This window comes from Aulostomus chinensis, chromosome 17 (assembly GCF_037954235.1).
Source record: "Aulostomus chinensis isolate RoL2024-O1b breed Wild chromosome 17, RoL_Achi_v1.0, whole genome shotgun sequence".
NCBI lineage: Eukaryota > Metazoa > Chordata > Actinopteri > Syngnathiformes > Aulostomidae > Aulostomus > Aulostomus chinensis.
In genome coordinates this window covers 18,418,073-18,435,104 of record NC_141336.1, presented here as the reverse complement: position 1 = coordinate 18,435,104, position 17,032 = coordinate 18,418,073, and the positions used below count along the sequence as shown (strand labels likewise).

General features: G+C 41.8%; 1 protein-coding gene and 1 long non-coding RNA gene across 4 annotated transcripts in view; both read right to left on the bottom strand.

Moving 5' to 3' along the window:
• The window catches only part of unc79 (unc-79 homolog, NALCN channel complex subunit), a 36,704-nt gene extending 22,052 nt beyond the window's left edge, over window positions 1-14,652 (bottom strand). For 2 of the 3 annotated variants that reach the window (XM_086182830.1, XM_086182831.1), the window contains exons 1-16: window positions 14,315-14,650; window positions 12,896-13,016; window positions 9,133-9,446; window positions 8,218-8,388; window positions 7,934-8,029; window positions 7,798-7,853; window positions 7,077-7,206; window positions 6,894-6,958; window positions 5,985-6,073; window positions 5,565-5,605; window positions 5,198-5,226; window positions 3,363-3,592; window positions 2,949-3,120; window positions 2,570-2,800; window positions 2,212-2,402; window positions 517-640 (exon numbers count right to left, since the gene is read on the bottom strand). In XM_086182830.1, the coding sequence (XP_086038956.1) occupies window positions 517-640; window positions 2,212-2,402; window positions 2,570-2,800; window positions 2,949-3,120; window positions 3,363-3,592; window positions 5,198-5,226; window positions 5,565-5,605; window positions 5,985-6,073; window positions 6,894-6,958; window positions 7,077-7,206; window positions 7,798-7,853; window positions 7,934-8,029; window positions 8,218-8,388; window positions 9,133-9,446; window positions 12,896-13,016; window positions 14,315-14,336 (2,082 nt within the window). In that variant the 5' untranslated portion in view covers window positions 14,337-14,650. Of the gene's footprint in view, window positions 1-516; window positions 641-2,211; window positions 2,403-2,569; window positions 2,801-2,948; window positions 3,121-3,362; window positions 3,593-5,197; window positions 5,227-5,564; window positions 5,606-5,984; window positions 6,074-6,893; window positions 6,959-7,076; window positions 7,207-7,797; window positions 7,854-7,933; window positions 8,030-8,217; window positions 8,389-9,132; window positions 9,447-12,895; window positions 13,017-14,314 lie in introns of all 3 variants that reach the window. The other variant, XR_015109801.1, reaches the window with a different exon arrangement.
• Window positions 14,653-14,876: 224 nt separating this feature from the next.
• On the bottom strand, window positions 14,877-16,483 carry LOC147246600 (uncharacterized). Its single transcript, XR_015109802.1, has 3 exons — window positions 16,250-16,483; window positions 15,629-15,833; window positions 14,877-15,541 (listed from the first exon to the last, which is right to left on the bottom strand). It is a non-coding gene; the product is annotated as an uncharacterized LOC147246600 (long non-coding RNA).
• Window positions 16,484-17,032: the final 549 nt, after the last annotated feature.

Genomic DNA, 17,032 nt, shown 5'->3' with positions numbered 1-17,032 from the left:
ACTCATGGGTTTCTACCCTAAGAGAAATGTGTGTCTGTTGTGATTTGGATGAACAGTATCCTGCCAATAAATGTGTTACCTGCAGTGTATGACAAAAACAAACCCCGGGGGGAACATCATGCTGGGAAAGACTGGCCACCACGTCTCCGTCTGATCTGAGTGTGACCTATTTACCGAGGCTAAATTAATGCAATCTCTTGATCACAGTTGTGAGAGAAAACTTGAAATTGATCCATGTATACAGGGCAGCAAGCTGTGAGTGCATATGGGATGAGAGGCAGAATCCCTCCTATCTCTCTCAGTGTCACTCTGTGACCCAGATCCATATTCAGCAGGGCCCCTGCTCGGACGCTCACACTCTTTGACAACCTGTTCAATTCACACGCTCTGTGGACAAAACCACGGGATGTGATAAACCGGACACAGGACAGTGCTTTTGTGTGTGTGTGTGTGTGTGTGTGTGTGTGTGTGTGTGTGTGTGTGTGTGTGTGTGTGTGTGTGTGCGTGTGTGCTTACATGTAACCACAGCAGAGCCTGCTCCTGCACAGATGCTGGGTAGCCTGAGAATCTGCAGCTGATGAAGCCAAACATTTCTTCCATGGAGAAGGGAAGCGGGCACAGTTCGATATCAAACATCTTGCTGTAGGTAGAGCAAAGAGCATATTAATAACACAATACATCACAACAATGAGTTCATATGTTTCATGACACAGCTGTAATGTAGTGATCATCCCACTGCATATGGCCATGGCAGCATAGAATTGGCAAACAAGACATATGTAGAGTGCAGCAGGGTCATAATAACAGAGCTGGGATTTTAATGAATATGATTAAACAAAAATTAGCACAGAATTAGATGATGTCATTGTAATTTTAACAAGTTAGCCTTTCACCAATGAGAAGGATGTTACAGCAGAACAGTCATTCATGCATTGTGTTATTTGACTGTAGAGAACCAGCAGGTTTTTATACTGAAATCCTGCCCTGGCACTGCTGTCACTGAAGTTCATGACCATTGGTGAGCCATCATCATTGTGGACATGAAACAGAGACTGTTTGGCATGTCCTCATTGGAGCAGCATAAAACACAGGAGTTTAATTTAAATATAACTAGGCCAGCTATTGCAGGCATTGCATTTCATTGAAGATATTTTGTCTTTCATCACAGCTCAAAACAAGAATCATCTTTTGTTTTTCCTAGAAACCATATTTATGCACTGTCCCACTTTTGCTAAAGGTGTTTGACAAAATTGGGACAACGCTGTCATGCAAAGTGGGACACTTTCCTAAGAATGTTTCATGCGCAGCATGACATTATTTTCACAGCAGATATTTTGACAAATCAAAGTAAGAGAAGTAATTTATAACAGCAATGGTGGCTGAGTTCGTGAACCTGATATAATGTATGGTGGTTCCCCAGAGTTGCCTTACTGGACGCCTGAAAAGAATTGAGTTCCATCTCAGTTGTCCCAGTGTTTGTTGGGTATTCCTTCCAATTATACACTTTAATGATAAGCTGTTGTTGTACATCTGAATTACTCCAATTTTTGACATCTGTTGTACATTTGAATGTTTAGCTCTTAAAAGGAAACTGGTCCTGGGTGTTTTTTTGGTTGTTTGAAATGGCATCAGTGTTAACTTTTGCTGATAACACTGTCCCTCCATACCTGGTTGTTTTTGTTGAGTCTATAACTTTTGAATAGTAAAAAAATACCTTCCAAGATTTTACATAAGTATGGTGAGTGAGGTTATGTTGTGATGGAACAGCACTTGTCAAAGAGTGGCCCATTTTTTGCTGAACCCATCCTTCACCCTGGTAAGCCTCATCGTTCAGAATGCATTCTCCCCTTTAGGCTGACTTTCCACTGAGAGTCGTGCTTCTACGCGAGTCACCACCAATGAGCCTGAACTCCCTTTGGCTGCTGAATCTCAGACAGCAGATAAAAAATGCTGTCACTTACACTCAAACTCTACAGTCGCTGGTTCTAGACCTGTCGTTATGTCTGCTTCTTACTAGTCTTCTGCAGGAATAAGGACAATTCTCTATCCAAGAAGTCAAGTGGATATCATTGGATAAAGTCTTTTCTGTAGATTTATATCATTCCTCCTATATGTTTAGTAAGTCACCCTGTGACAAACACTAAGTGTTCATAACCAATAACCATTACCATTAAAAGAACACCCACTCAACTTAAAGAAGACAGGATGTACCTGAGCACTTCCCGGAACTCCTTTAGCTGGTTGTCAGGAACCTCTGTGCGGATGGCCTCCAGCCACTCAGGCATAAAGCACTCCCACAGTGGCTGACTGATGACATTGTAGGGTATCAGACACAGAATTCGGTTCAGGCCCTCCTTCAGCTGGGTTACTGTGCTGCATGACTTGTCCCAGTAACCTCCAACCTGAGGAGAAGGGTAAATGAACCAGCTTCCATCAAACAGCCAAGAAAATAGAGTTCACACCTGTTCTGAATCATTTGAATGAACCTGAGCTTCACTTATGAACTGCTGATTTTATGAAGATAAAGAGGAGTTGGAAGTGGTTTTTGACCTGTAGCCCATGACCTTACCCTTGCAAACTCCACAGGTTTGGGCAGTAGACACATGACCATGACGTCAAAGCGCACTTCACAAACTGTCTTCAGCCATTTGGTGACAAACTGAGGTTTGAGCTTCTCCACCAGGCTTCCAACCTCATCATCCATCATGTAGGCAGTAGAGTGAAACCACTGGAAGACCATACTGACCAGCCGAGCCAGACTCTCTGTGGGCGTGTTCTCATTGGGGGTACACAAGCTCACCTGGCCACGGAAGTGAATATCAGAGAAGTAATCAGCCAGGTAACCATGAATGCAACAGATTAGTGATAAGAGAGCTGTATACTGTGCACATCCTTATCTCATGCTTCCCCGTTATTGACAGACATGGCAACAGTCTGTGATTACACACCAGGAACCAGATGCCAAACTGACTGAGGAGGCGCTGGTCGTGCTGATCGTCCTCCTTGTTATCAAACTCAATGTTGTCCAGAGAATGGTGGGAGGCAGACAGGCCCATCTGACGACGCCTATTTAGCTCAAACTCACGCTGCTCTGCATGAATTTCTGCCTCCTTGAGAAGGCTGGAGGGATACAGAGAGGATAAAAGGGATCACAGAAGAGGCGGAGATTAGACATAAGAGAAGCATATGGACAGAGAAAAGAGCAGGAGAGAAGAACACAAAGAGAGTGATGCTGCATAAACACTGACATCCAGTCCCATGCTGTTCTCTATGTGTTCATGTAATGAGTTGATTCCCTGCATTGCAGGCAAATGCTCTCTCACGGTGGCTGTGACATGTCAGTGTAAACACTGTGAATGCACCTTATAACAGCCTCCACAGTGCAAACTAGCTCCTCGGCTCCGCACTCCCGGGTGTTGATGGGAGGGGGCGAGGTCTGGTACAGATGGGTCTCCGCCGCAGCCCCCACCTCGCTGCTGTGGTGGTTGACATGGCAACGCTTGCAGTAGCGGACAGGCCGGTTGCCATGGCGCCCACAGCAGCCAGCCGAGAAGCAGGTGACCACAGCCCTCCTAACATGAGAGCTACAGTTCTACAAAGCCGAGACACAGGGGAAAAAAGAGGAGGAGGAGGTGAAGAGATTGTGTTATTTCTATTCTAGTTTGTGGGCAATGAAATGAAAACATCCGACAATCCTAGCTAATCAGCTGACAAGCCTCTTATAATAGACAAAGTTCAAGGTCTAAAAAAACAAAGCCGTCTAAACACTCTAAATAATAATAAGTCCTTTTGCAATATGCATTTATTAAAAAATGTTGATCCGTCCACATCTCCGGGGAGATCAAAAGTCTTTATGTGCCCCTCAGCGTCTCAGGTTTCTAAAAATAAAAAGCATGGCACTAGAGAGCCATCCTAATCTGATCAGCCACTAATCTTTTGCCATTAGAGGGATGCAGTGCTCCCTATCAAATTAACATATCTGTCCTCTGATGGCGAGTTCTCATATTTCACCCATCCAGCGCCTGGCAACGCCAAATACCCTGATGTTCATAACAGAAACATTGTTTTCAGTATTTTCTCATTTCAGTATCGAGGTATATTTGAGATGGTAAATGTGTCACAAAATGACTTCACAGCTGAAGAGTGTTGAGTCACTTAATGATAAAAGCTTTGGTTTAAATCCAGGTGCAAGTTTAAAAGGCTTTCTGAGATGAGTGGAACAAAGCCTGCTCAGAGAAGGAGACTGTGGATTACATCTGCCGGACAAAACAGGGCGGGGGCCAGCTGTTTCCCATGACAACGCCAAGCAGTTACTCAGCCTGATGGGAATCCCTGTGATCACCTCGCAGTCAGTACTCCTGGTTTCTCCACGGAAAACTTTGGGGAGCACTTGCACCCATTAAGCGTTCAACAAAAGCAAACAAAAACTAGATTTATTTGCAAAGATCTGGCATTGGTTCCTGAATAGATGACCTTGCTATGAATCACAGGATACACCTCTGTCATCGATACCTCTATCCTGCACTGATGTACCCAGGGACGCATTTATTGTAAGAGCTATTTCAAGTGTTGCGAAAGCTATTAAAAGTAGTCTCGACCCAACAACTCGGATCCCTCTTTTTTTTAAAGAAACATGAGACAAAATGATCTTACTGCTTTGCCCATAAGTCATTTCTTCAATCTGAGCTACATTCAATCCCATAAAATCTAGAAAACAGTCTATGTTGATCCACCCCATATTGAAGGAATCCCTCTGAAGCATTTGATAACTCCATTGGAGAGCGTTATGCAGACAACATTATGTTCGACTTAGTTACCTCTTCTCTGTGTCAGGGTGGTGTACTTAGTGCCCTCCTGGTTAAACAAAGGTAATAATTCTCTCTTTTTTTTCACTATTATAAGTGCATTGATTGCATTGAATGGCTTCCAGGTCAATAGGATGAATTCCTTTTGGTGGTGATCTCTGATAACATTATTTTAATGCATGCTATTTGACTTGGTTTCCACCACAGGCAGGACTTCCTTCTGCAGAATCAGTATAGTTAATCAGTAACAAAACTCAAGCCTAAGTAAACTGTCCTACCTACAAAGAAAAATTTGACAACAGAAAATGCTGTAACGCAATAGGAAATGTCATATGACCGTGACCGTAACTTGACAATGGATACAAAAAAATAAGAAAGAAGTTTAATCTTACCTTCTTTTGACAAATGGCAGATATTTCGGCTGCAAAGGCAAAGTAGCAAAAAAAGGCTGTTTTTTTCATTTTCAAAGGAAAATAATTCTTAGAAAAATAATCGCCTGCAGCTTTTAAAGCACTTATCATCCATGACCCATGACAGATGTAAAATTATCTTATGGGAAATAACAGCTCTAAACATAGCAAATCTCTGTAAATATACAAACTCTACCACCTTTTATTGTACAAGTCCATTCGATATAGTGTATTAAGGACTAGTTATAATATTTGTATATTCCATTAAACTGTGTCTTTGTGAGTAAGGGCGGATGACAGATTGAAATATATGTGCAAATCAAACATCTTTTTGTTTGTGAACGCTCACCCTGGGGCAGGAGTACATCAACAAGCCATTCAGCATGATCTCTGAAAAGGTGAGAGACATGTATAAACAATACTTGATTTGAAGGCAAAGCATTCCTCAGTGCACAAACACATAAACAAACAGCTCTCTCACATCCCTGGTGCACAAGATATTTTTCTCAATATCAACAAAAACACAAAACTGCACAGCCATGCAATTATAGCATGCTAAACACTGGAGAACAGAGAAACAAGTGACTGCGTGGTTTTGTGATGAAGATGATCTCATTATCAGCGTGAGGGAATTACGTAACCATGGCGATGTACTTCCCCTAGGTTAAAGAGATGAATAATGAGGCAGGCAATAGGTAATGTGTGTTTGGAATGGCATCTTATTGACTGAGGGGGAGGACTAGAGTGAGGAGGTGAAACTGATGCATACCCTGCTATCCGCTGGCTGCACTCCTCGCATATATAAAGAGGAGGGGGCTTGTCTCCCAGGGCAACAGAAAGAGTGGGATCTATACACATCTGCAAAAGGATGAAAACAGGTAGCATCACAAGGTGGATTTCAAGGGTTCACATAAGAATAATTTTTTGACATTTTATTTTAATGCAAAACAACTAGAATGCACTGTCACACACGACTGCGGCAAACGTTTCCAGTTTGTCCCTCTCTCATAGCAGTAGGTATGGGTAGCACATCTGAAGAAGTCCTGCGACACCTACTCCTGTCTCCCCAAGCCTCTGTGTGGATGGCTGCCTGCATATGCTGCCCTCTGCTCTTTTGCAACCCGAGCCTGGCTTCTTGCAAAACCCCAATGCTCATGCCCTCAATGTTCACTGTAATTTACAGTACTCACTTGATGCCACCCATCCTCAAGGGCTATGTGGGGTCACTGCTTTCAATTACACCCCCATCCCCTCCTCCCCGTACCCCCTCTTGCTCCTGGTAATTGAAATCTGGCCCCTGTCTGTAACCCTGTTCATACTCTATTTGTCAGTTTTGAGCACAGTTGAGTAAAGGCTGGCAAAGCAAATAAAACAGAACAACAGCAGAGACTGGTGTAAACTAGCACTGAAGCTCATATCATTACCACTCTCATACAGCTGCCTGGGCATGCACTGATTTATTTACCGTGGAGCTCACAAAAGCAAACACGCTGACACGCACGGTTGAACAATCGTGCACATGCCCTGTGCATTCCCCATGAAGTTCTCAAGGGGAGCAGCTTTTGAATGGGGCATCCTCTTGTAATAACAGTATGTTGCAGACAGTTAGACGTGGGAAATTGTGCATCCAACAATTAAAAATCTGGATTTTCACATTTAAAGAACATTTTAAAATCACCTTAACAGCCGGTTTATTGATAGCATTGTGACATTCAATATGTTGACAGTGAATGGGGTTCCAAGCTGTTGGGAAAGGAGGGAGAAAATTATATTAGGGGAGGTGGAAAGAAGACAGGGGGGGGCAGGTCAAACTATTTTTTTCAGTTCAAGGATGGATCAAGCTATATGAGGAATATCTCACCTGTGTACTGCAGCCCTCTATATTCACTGATAGCTCCTGGTGGCTTCAAGTTTGGCCAGTAATGAAACAGCATCTGCACAGCTGGAGGCTTTACTTGGGATGGACCATAGGATATGACATAAAGAAGGTCCTATGCACAGTATAAATACAAATGCATTAGGGTTCCAAAAATGATGCCTTTTTTAAAAAAAATTCTAAAACCTTAATGACAATAGCCCATATTGTTTTTGGTGAATTAGGACTTAGGAGAGCTAATAAGATACATGTGTTTAAAAAAAAATTCTCCTGGCTTAAAAAAGGAGAGGAGTGTATGCTAATTATGAAGCTAGCACCAAAACAGCAAAAAATAAACAAAGTAGTATATACTTCACCTCAAAATCAAAACTTTCTCTTTTTATGTTTCCTGCTTTTGGATGAATTACGCACACAAGGTATGCTGGGTAAAGAGAGAACTTTACTAATGATTTAGAATTTAAAATTTGGTCAGTGTTGCTGTTTTCAAGCTAGCCAAGCAAATTGCTAGCTTCACATTTAGCACGCACGAATGATATCAACATTATTTACATACTGTTTACTCTTTTTTAAGGACGTCATGCAGTATATGACTATAATGCTTTTTTAAAGATGTTATTTTAGTTTTAATCTTAAGACACAGGTAAATGAAACTATTCCCACCAAAGAATATATCAAAGTTTGGAGTAAAACCCTTAGCAGGATATACCTTCCACACTTCCTGTTTGTGCTTCATTAGACACTCCAGCAATTGACAGTGATAAACTAGAAAGAAGATTAGATAAGCTTGAGTTTAGAGTCATTAGTACACATTTCAGTGTTCATCTTAAAGCAGGAAAACTAACCTGGATTAGATGTGTACTGCATTGCAATCATAAGCATGGAAGAGGCAGAGAGGTTAACGTAGGCTGGGACTCCCCCCTCCCTCCGCGTGGAACCCACTGCAAACAAGAAAAGATTAGAAACAAATTTAAAAATTCAACTCTATTCACGGTAAATTGAGGTTCATGTATCTGAGTGTGTTGGCATGGCGCTTATTTCAGCATTTTCTTTAATTTTCACAAATGATCCCCAGTTAACCCACCACATATTTACTTGTGTTAACTGTCTACCAACAGGTGATACTTACATATAGCCATGGGGAGGAAAGAGGTGCTCAGGTACTCAATGATGTCTTTGTGGAGGAAAGGGGGAAATGTGGCTAAAGTGGAGATCATAGTATAGGGCAAAGTGCTGAGAATATCATCACTGAGAAAGGGCAGGAGGCAAGTTGTTGTGTAAAATATGGACTGTCCCAGATCTGATGAGAAAGGGGAAAAGCAAAAAAAAAAAAAAAAAAAAAAAGACAAAGAGAGATACACAGACACTCATTCAATTAACTGTACATACAGTATTCACATACTGTATGCAGCCACATATTTCAGATCTCCATGAATGTCACTTATCAGTTTAACAGTGGGGCGGCAAAAAAAAGAGGACATTTGGAATATGAGCTTCTGTTGAGGGCAGTGAGCTTTCTTGAAAAGTCACTGAAAATAAAGATTGCCCTCAGGAAAAGTAGAGCATTCAAGGTGATGGGTTTTCATGCTTTTGAGCTTTTTTAAACAGTGGTAAAATATTCATGAAAAATAAGAGCACTGACTGTGACGTAGCCTTGGGCCTGTGAAGAACAGTGTGGAAATAATTCTCATATGTATTGTAAATGTGCTCAAATGTCATACTTATGTGTTTGTGTGTTTTTGTATTTAACTTATATATTTGCACATAACAACGTAAGCCATTTGTCCCACTTTACATAACAAACATGCAGTCAAGTATGATGCACAGAAGAGAAGGTCTATGGCTGGTGTATCCAATGGCTTATGAACGATTAAGTTGACAGGATCCAGCGTGCTCCCAATCACCCCATGCATCCCTCAAGATCCTCAGCAGGACTTCTCTCCTCCCGTTACAAAAGAGGCCAAAAAAGCAGAAGTGGCTTCATGCAGGCCAGACGGCTCGGGGATGATGATGACAAACAGTGGTGCACTGGGCCTTGACTCACCATGCTGACCGTGCTGCAGCAGGGGCACCAGGTCAAGCAGGTTCACGAGGGTCACATAGAGGCCCTGATAGTCCAGAGAGGGGTACTCTGAGAGCTGAGCGTCCCGACTCTGCTGCCCCTGCCCCCCGCGGTCTGACGGGGCATCGCGCAGAACGCTGTAAAGGAGGGAGCGAGTAACTGTAGGGTTGATGGAACTGACTTGTGGTCTTAGAGATGGGGTGAGTGGGAATGGCACAGGAAAAAGACACATGGTCATGGGCACGGCCAAATTGGAAGCTTCCTGGTTCTCCTTCCTGCCTGTGCGGGACAGAATGCTGCTCCGGGGCGGGAGGGGAGGGAGGGAGGGTAGGGGAGGGAAACAAGGGAAAAAAAGAGACAACAAAGACACAAAAGAACAGCACATTACATTGAAATGGCACTACAGAGACAGCGTAAATAGAAAAAAACAAACCCAGATAAACCCCACATAGGATGCAGTGTCTCACTATTTGACTGTATCACTGAAGGCAATTTTTCCCTGCTTTGTCTGTTCAGAGTGACTTTATTTCAATTAATCTTAATTTGTATAACTTGAAAAACAAAAAAAACATGAGCACAAACTGCGATGATCACTGCATCTCATGCGTATCTGGTGACAAGGAGCAAAAATATAAAAAATGGCATGTTTTCAGTGGCAACCCCATACTTCTCCAAAAAGGGACAGGACAAATAACTGTCCCTCGATGGCTGCCATCTTCCAATCAGCAAGGTCTACCACGCAAAAAAAAGGCCAATGTGCTGTGGATTTTTCTTTTTAAAATGCAATTTCCTTGTCTTTAGTGGGGCTGTCAAGGATGGGAGTGACACCAAATTGGTTCGGGAAAATACAGAGGTGACACTTTTGAAACATGCTTCAGCCAGTAATAAACATGTGTGTGAGGTTAGATCAAGTGCTCCTAGGTCACAGCACATGTTTATTGCACCAGAGAAATAATGTCCGTATGCATACGATATGATACTGTACCAGTATCATCAGGAGAAATAATGAGATCCAACAGGCATATGGATTCAGGTTTCTAAAATAAATGTAACTAATCTACAGTAGAGGAGAAACTATAATGACAAAGGAATAGGTTGTATCAAGGGGGGATGACTGGTAGCATCATGTTTGTGAGCTAATGCAGGATGGACAATTGTGTTTGCTGTCCCCTGGGGAAGGTGGTGGACATATTCAATTTTAAGAGAGGAAAAAACAAAAACAAAAATTAGTTGGGTTGAGTGTGGAGGAGGGGAGAGGGGGGGCCAGAGAGCATTGCTCTTTTACTGCACACTACTGAGGAGCTAAGCTGTTCTATCAGGCAAATGATTGGGATTCATCACGAGAGCCCGGATTATAAATGCAGTCGTTTTTTTCCTTTTTTTTTTTATTGAAAGGTCACTCAAAAAGTAGAGCATTTGGAGTTACATGGCAAGTGATAAAGGGGATTTCAATTTGATTATTTAACATCACATTAAATGCAAAATGAGCCTATAGTTTGTCAACAGCAGAACATTTTATCCCCTCAAAGTTATACTCTGCAAGATTTTAGTCCGTGTTGATTCAGTCTTGACGCTGCGTCATCGTACGGCACAACAGACTGTATCTCAGAGTATGACTTTTTCACTGCCCATTTCTCATATAGAAAACATCATCGATTTGAACAATGAACATAGACATAAACAGACACGCTCACACGCATACACTGAACACACACAGACACACACATATGTGCACACGTACGTACGTACGCACACTCGTACAAACGACACAAAAAGTTACAGACGTACACGACACGTAAAACACATGTAGAAATGCACTGATACAGACACATGACATACATCGACTGTCAAACCCTGTCAATACAAGATCATTGACTGTGTGTGTAGCAGTAATTTAAACCACAATCACACTTCCTCAATTAACAACTTTCAAGCTAAATGTGCTAAAATGAAACAGTAACACACATGATCTCTCCTCTTGTAATTTTGGCTCACTGATGCAGAGCCAACTTCGACTTGAAGAAATATCCCTTAACACGCCTTCATTTTCTAATCTGCTTCTGACCTGTGCTGAACCCCCCAAAAAACGTCTTAGTTGAACCAGCCACAATCTCCTCTGGTCATTACCATTTTTGTTTTTTTTTGTTTTTTTCCAGGAACATGCTATAGCCATTGAAGGCTCACTAATCCCACAGTTTAATTCTTCCCTGGCCTCAGTTGTATTGATCCAGGAAGTTATTCCTCTCCACATCTAAGGCCAAGAAACTAAAATTATCAATCTACTGGCATCGATGTGCCTCATTCATGAAAAATTCTTGTTCGCACATTTCTTCTTGCTCACAGTAGGATTTTTAAACCCTCAATTTTGTCTCAGAGACAGGAAGCAAAGCCTAGTTGCTCGTGACTCTTTGCTCATGACATTCATTGTAACTGTCAATCACACAGACTTGAAAAGCCTTTAATATTACAACAATAGATTTCACGGACAAAGATTTACAAAGAGCCGTCAGACTTTACTTCCTTTCTGTGGGACAAAATTAAAAGCTATAAACAGTCCTATAGAGTGTAAGAAAAGATTTCGTGAAAGAGGCCCAATGAGAATAATTCCTTCCACACTCAGATGAACCCTCAGAGACAAAATCGACCGATTCTCACAGTTGCAGGCCCTCTCCATCTCTTCTGTGCCAAAGACATACTGAGAGGCCATGTTTATAACAGCACAGTGGCTGCTGGTGCTGAGCAGCTCCTTTCTAAAGCGTGAAGAATCCACAATAAAGTCTGAGAATCACTCAGCAGAAGAATAATCCTTACGGGGCATAAACACTGATGCTGATGGCCAATCTCAAATAGATGGCACGCTAAGCTCATATTAATGATAAAAGTGGAGCACACAAGTTCAGCCTCCAGTAATCCCACCATTTCATTTACCAGCTAATAAGTCAGGGCTGCTCTACTTATTTCGATTATGTGCAGTAACACTACACCAATCACATACAAATATATCCTGCCTCTGCAATGATTTTAATATATCACCTTCTCAAAATAATTGCCTAAATCTTTTTTTTTTACTTTATTTTTGTGCCTAAAACAACTCTTTATGGTGTTTTGTCTCCATTTTTTTGAGTCTTCTGAAAAACTTGAAAAAAATGACATAGGCGATTTTTTTTAAGAAGGTGACAATACAGAAACAAGCTATGACTGGATGTAAGGGGAAATGACACATAGTGAAATTATATGTGTCCAAAATGGCTGCCTACTTGACCTGTGTTGGAGGAGGAAATAACATGCTGTTCTTCCTCAGGCTTTCACAACACCCAGGGGAGCGGGCTGACCCGGCAACTGAGGAGCTGCCCTATGCTGGGCCCTCAGGGAAGGACACAACTGGCCGCCCCAGGGAAGCATTCATCCAGCAGCCGACCACTGAATCAATAAATATCACGGAGTCGTCTATCTCTGCTACACAGCACCGTCACTCCATACGACATCTGCCACAGAATCTAGTCTGCCACAGCTCCTTAACTATCCTTCAAAACAGAGGAAAAGGAGTTGAGTTGACTACCTCCGTCACTTCCCTCATTGCTTCCTCCATTTAAATTCTTATTTGCAGTTTCATAGTGTCACTGTCATTCCTGCCAGGAAGTGTGTCAGAGCAACCTATAGTAAATAATCTCATCTGATCATGAATGAACCTCAAACATTCTGTATACTGTTACTTCACCTGTTGGCTCCAGAGCAGTGTACTTACCTGAGCAGGGTTTGGGAAAAGTATTTCAGTGTGTTTGCAATGTCTGTTCCGGAGGGCACAGGGTAAATATTGTGTTGCACACGGTTGTGATACTCTTGCAAGTATCGTATCTTAGAAGCAACTGGACAAAATAAAGAGCAGAGTAACAAGCACATCAACAACTTGTGAAACTAACATAAAAAGTAAAACATGTTTTCTTGTGCACACAGATGAAGAAAACATGCATGAACATTCAACTGTGTTGCTGCTGTGCTGACACAGATGCTCCAATTATCGTGTTAAAACAAAGAGCCTGAGTTCCCGTGGCTCTCTGGCCTTTATCAGGTGACCTTTTTTTGCTATGTGGTTACAGGGAGCCCTGAGGGAGGCAGTAACCTATTGCTTACAGGAACAAGCACAACAAAAGGTTGCCGGTTCAAGTCCCAAGACAAGCTGGGAAATCTGCTCACGGGGGAGGGTTTACTCCTTTAACAAGTAAAAAACATTTCAGCCGTCAGCCGTTGTTATTTCAGTGGGGCTGATATGTTGCACCGCTCCTTCAGGTCACTTTAAAAGGTATGAATGTATAATGACTTATTTTAGCCTGGCTAAGTAAGTTACAATGGGTCATTGCTGACGCATTTTCTGTGACTTTGGGGCCGTAGAGTTTAGCTTCCCCCCTGACCTGTAAATGACAAACCCCTCCCTTAAAAAAATAACAGCTGCAGGCTTTCAGCATGTGTCTGAACTCTCTCTCTCTCTCTCTCTCTCTCTCTCTCTCTCTCTGTCCAACAATATTCTGACTGCTCTACGTAATTTTTTTTAAATCAGCAAACATTATGGATGTCTATCATCACGTTATAAGAGTGCATCTTTTTTTCAACTTTTAGCCCCAATCCTTCCCGGATTTGCAAAGATTCTTAATATCGAGGCTGATTTCCACCTGTTAAAGGGCAGTCGAGGAACGAGGAGGAAATAAGCACATGACCGTTGGATATAACCACATTATTGATCATTATTGCCACCATATTGTTGAGGGGAAAATCTGCCAGGGCGACCTTGAGATCAGCAGTCTTTTTTTTTTATCTTTTTCTTTTAAAAGCATCTCACCACGTCCGTCAATCAAAAATAACAATAGAACGATTCAGCGATGTTGCCATGACATGATTTCCCTTTAAAAATGGAGAAATACGAGGAGATGAGAGACACAGTCGTCCTGTGTGCTTTGAGCCCTTCAGCCATCCTCCGCAGTGAGAGGACGTGTTGCAACCTGCCTTGGCAACCGCGGTTTCATCACCAAGGACAGCTCCCCTCACTCGGTTCATGCTTAAGATAAGAAAAAAAATCCCCCCAAAAACCCTTATGACAAGACACAAACGCGCGCACGCACACACACACACACACTCATACACACACACACACACACACAGTCGTACTTACACTGCTCTGCCTTCGTAGACATCTCGGAGATACTTGAGGGAACATAAAACCCAGACTGTCAATTGTTTTAGTGTTTTTTTTTTTTTCTTTTTGTCCCCTCGCCGGTGTTGTGTTTCCCTCAGTCGTGAAAAAGTGAATATAGGCAACCCCCCCTTGCTGCTCAGCCTCGGCTTGATTGTACCACTCTGCTCGATGGATTCAGACACCGTGGCTTTTCAGCGGTGCTGCGGTCCGTGGGCTTTCAGCAACATTAAAAACCCATTTTCGGTGTCAGTTTTTCATTTTGAGGATGTGATTCGTTCATGGCAGGGAGGAAAGCTGATGTGCATCTGCCACGACATCGTACCTTTCCAAATGGACTGATCCAGCTTTGACAAATTGTCATTCAAGAAATCCAACAAACCAGCTTGAGCTGATCATGGGAGGGAAATACTGAAAAAAATCCATGTATTCGCTTTTATATTCCTTCATGCTGTAAATGGTCACAGATGCAACAGATGGTTGCTACATAAACATAAGCATGCATGTTTTGTCTTTGCTTGTCATGTGTGAGACTTGTTTTTGGTTTTTTTTTTGTCAAAAGGCAGTTTTCAAGATTATAATCAGACTCACATAAAGACCTGGAAATGGGCGCTCAAGCCTAAATGTATGCAAAATTAAAGACTAGAACCTCAAAACAGTTTTTAAATTATTGTTACCAGACTTTCAATACTTTTTTTGATTACAAAACTATCTTTTAGTGAAACCATTATCCAACCAGTTTTTTAAATTCAACATATAACCGATGAAGTCCTGCAGAATAAAACAGAAAGATAAACAGATTTCAGGATCTTCAGGGCACTGACAGACTGCCCGTGATGCCTCATGATCCAACATGCTGGAGTGTTTCCATCTCATCTCCAGCTGATGTGGAGCAACATCCCGTCACTTCACTCAAAATTACCTCTGCGTGTTTTATATGAAAAACACAAATTTTATTTTTCTGTGTCATGGAGAAATATTTGGCGTAGAAAAATCGAGTCTTTGTGTTTCATATCAAACCTGGGTTTTATTTGCCCTCATAGAATTGTCCACTTGGAAAGACAACAACACGTAGGTGATTTTTTGGAAGCAGATCGGTCAGGGCCGTGGAGGCGCTCTCTGCCGATACTCTGGGATGTGATGCATGATCCATCCAGCCGGGCCGAGCAGGGTCACAGCAAATGTACACATGGCGATGACAGATTCCTGTATGAAAGTCAAGACAAATGCTTATTTTGTTATGAAATTACATTCCTTCTTCTGAATTAAACAATGAAGGATGATGTCACGTACACACTTATGTCTCTCGTCAAACGCAGGTTTACTGGAGAGGACTGAACACCTTTATCCACAACAGAGGTTCCTGATCTCAGTGACTCATCAAGTGATATAACAGCAGCCTCCATTTAGATATTCCTACCATGATATTCCCTGTATCCCACAGCACTGCAGTGTTCCTGACTCGAGCCAAGCTTTGTAAAAGCCCCAGTGCATATCCCTGAGGACAGATCAACAGATTTATAGAGGCATAAACACCGGCGGTCTGTTTCAGGTCCATCATAGGATCCCTTTACAGAGGCCAGAGCCTCATACTGACTTATGGATAAGAAATGAATAAAACATTTCACCCACTCTTTCAGGCTAGAGAGCACAGTTCGCTTGAATTCCTCACATTAGGGGCAATAAAGTGCAGTATCACAGACCTGGCTTCTTAAGAAAGACTTTGTTGGATTGTTTATTTATTTGTTTGTGACTTGAATTTTGGAGTAATTGATTCAAAGGAGCTGGTAGGAGCTAGCTAGGTTTTAGAAAATAAGTTACTGAAGATCATGTTGTGATGCATTTTGAACACCTCTCAAAGCAGGAATGTCTAATTAAACACTCATCGCTATTAAAAATGATATTCAGTCCTACCACTAGCCCAATCTTTTCCTTCGGAGGTTTGCTGTGGATGCTTGACCTACGATCTTGCTGGATGGTTTTCATCAATATCGACCTGGTCAGTAAAGGTCTCCCAAGAACAGAGAACATCCTTCTGCTTGGTTCACTCACTCTTCTCTACTGGAAGGAAATGTTTTTCCAGGAATGTCTCCTAACTTCCTGCAAGATACTGACAGATAGTAACTATGTTCAACTAATTCCCATCACTGCTCCTGGGAGGAGTCTTGAACCAAACACACTCATGTAAACATACATGAGTCTTAACAGGACAAGAAATCTTTCTTCATGCGTGAGAACTATGCAGATTTCAATAAATGTATGAATCATTATTACACACACAAATAAAAAACAAACAAACAAGTTGGTGAATTCTCTCGTGACCTTTCAAACAAAATCTGCTATTAAACCCTCATGTGAAATAGAATAGTCACCTGAGAGAATTTAGGTTTTCACATTTCTAAATGTTGTATATCATTTCTTTTTATATTATCTTGATTTCCCAAAGTGCTCAGAGCAAGTTTTGATTTATTCAACATGGCTGCCAGCCCTTGGAAGAGCAGAATGATGGTTGAGTTTTTCCAGAAAATGAAGACAGGATGCCAAAAATGAATAAACTGATGTAAAAACAAACTTGATCTCTTGAGGGAAAACAATGAATAAAAGTTTCCATTATCATCCTCTTCAAGATGCTGATTTGGGATCTCAGTTTGCCCGATGAAAGGGCATACTTCTTGAATAAAGATAAATAGAAATTCA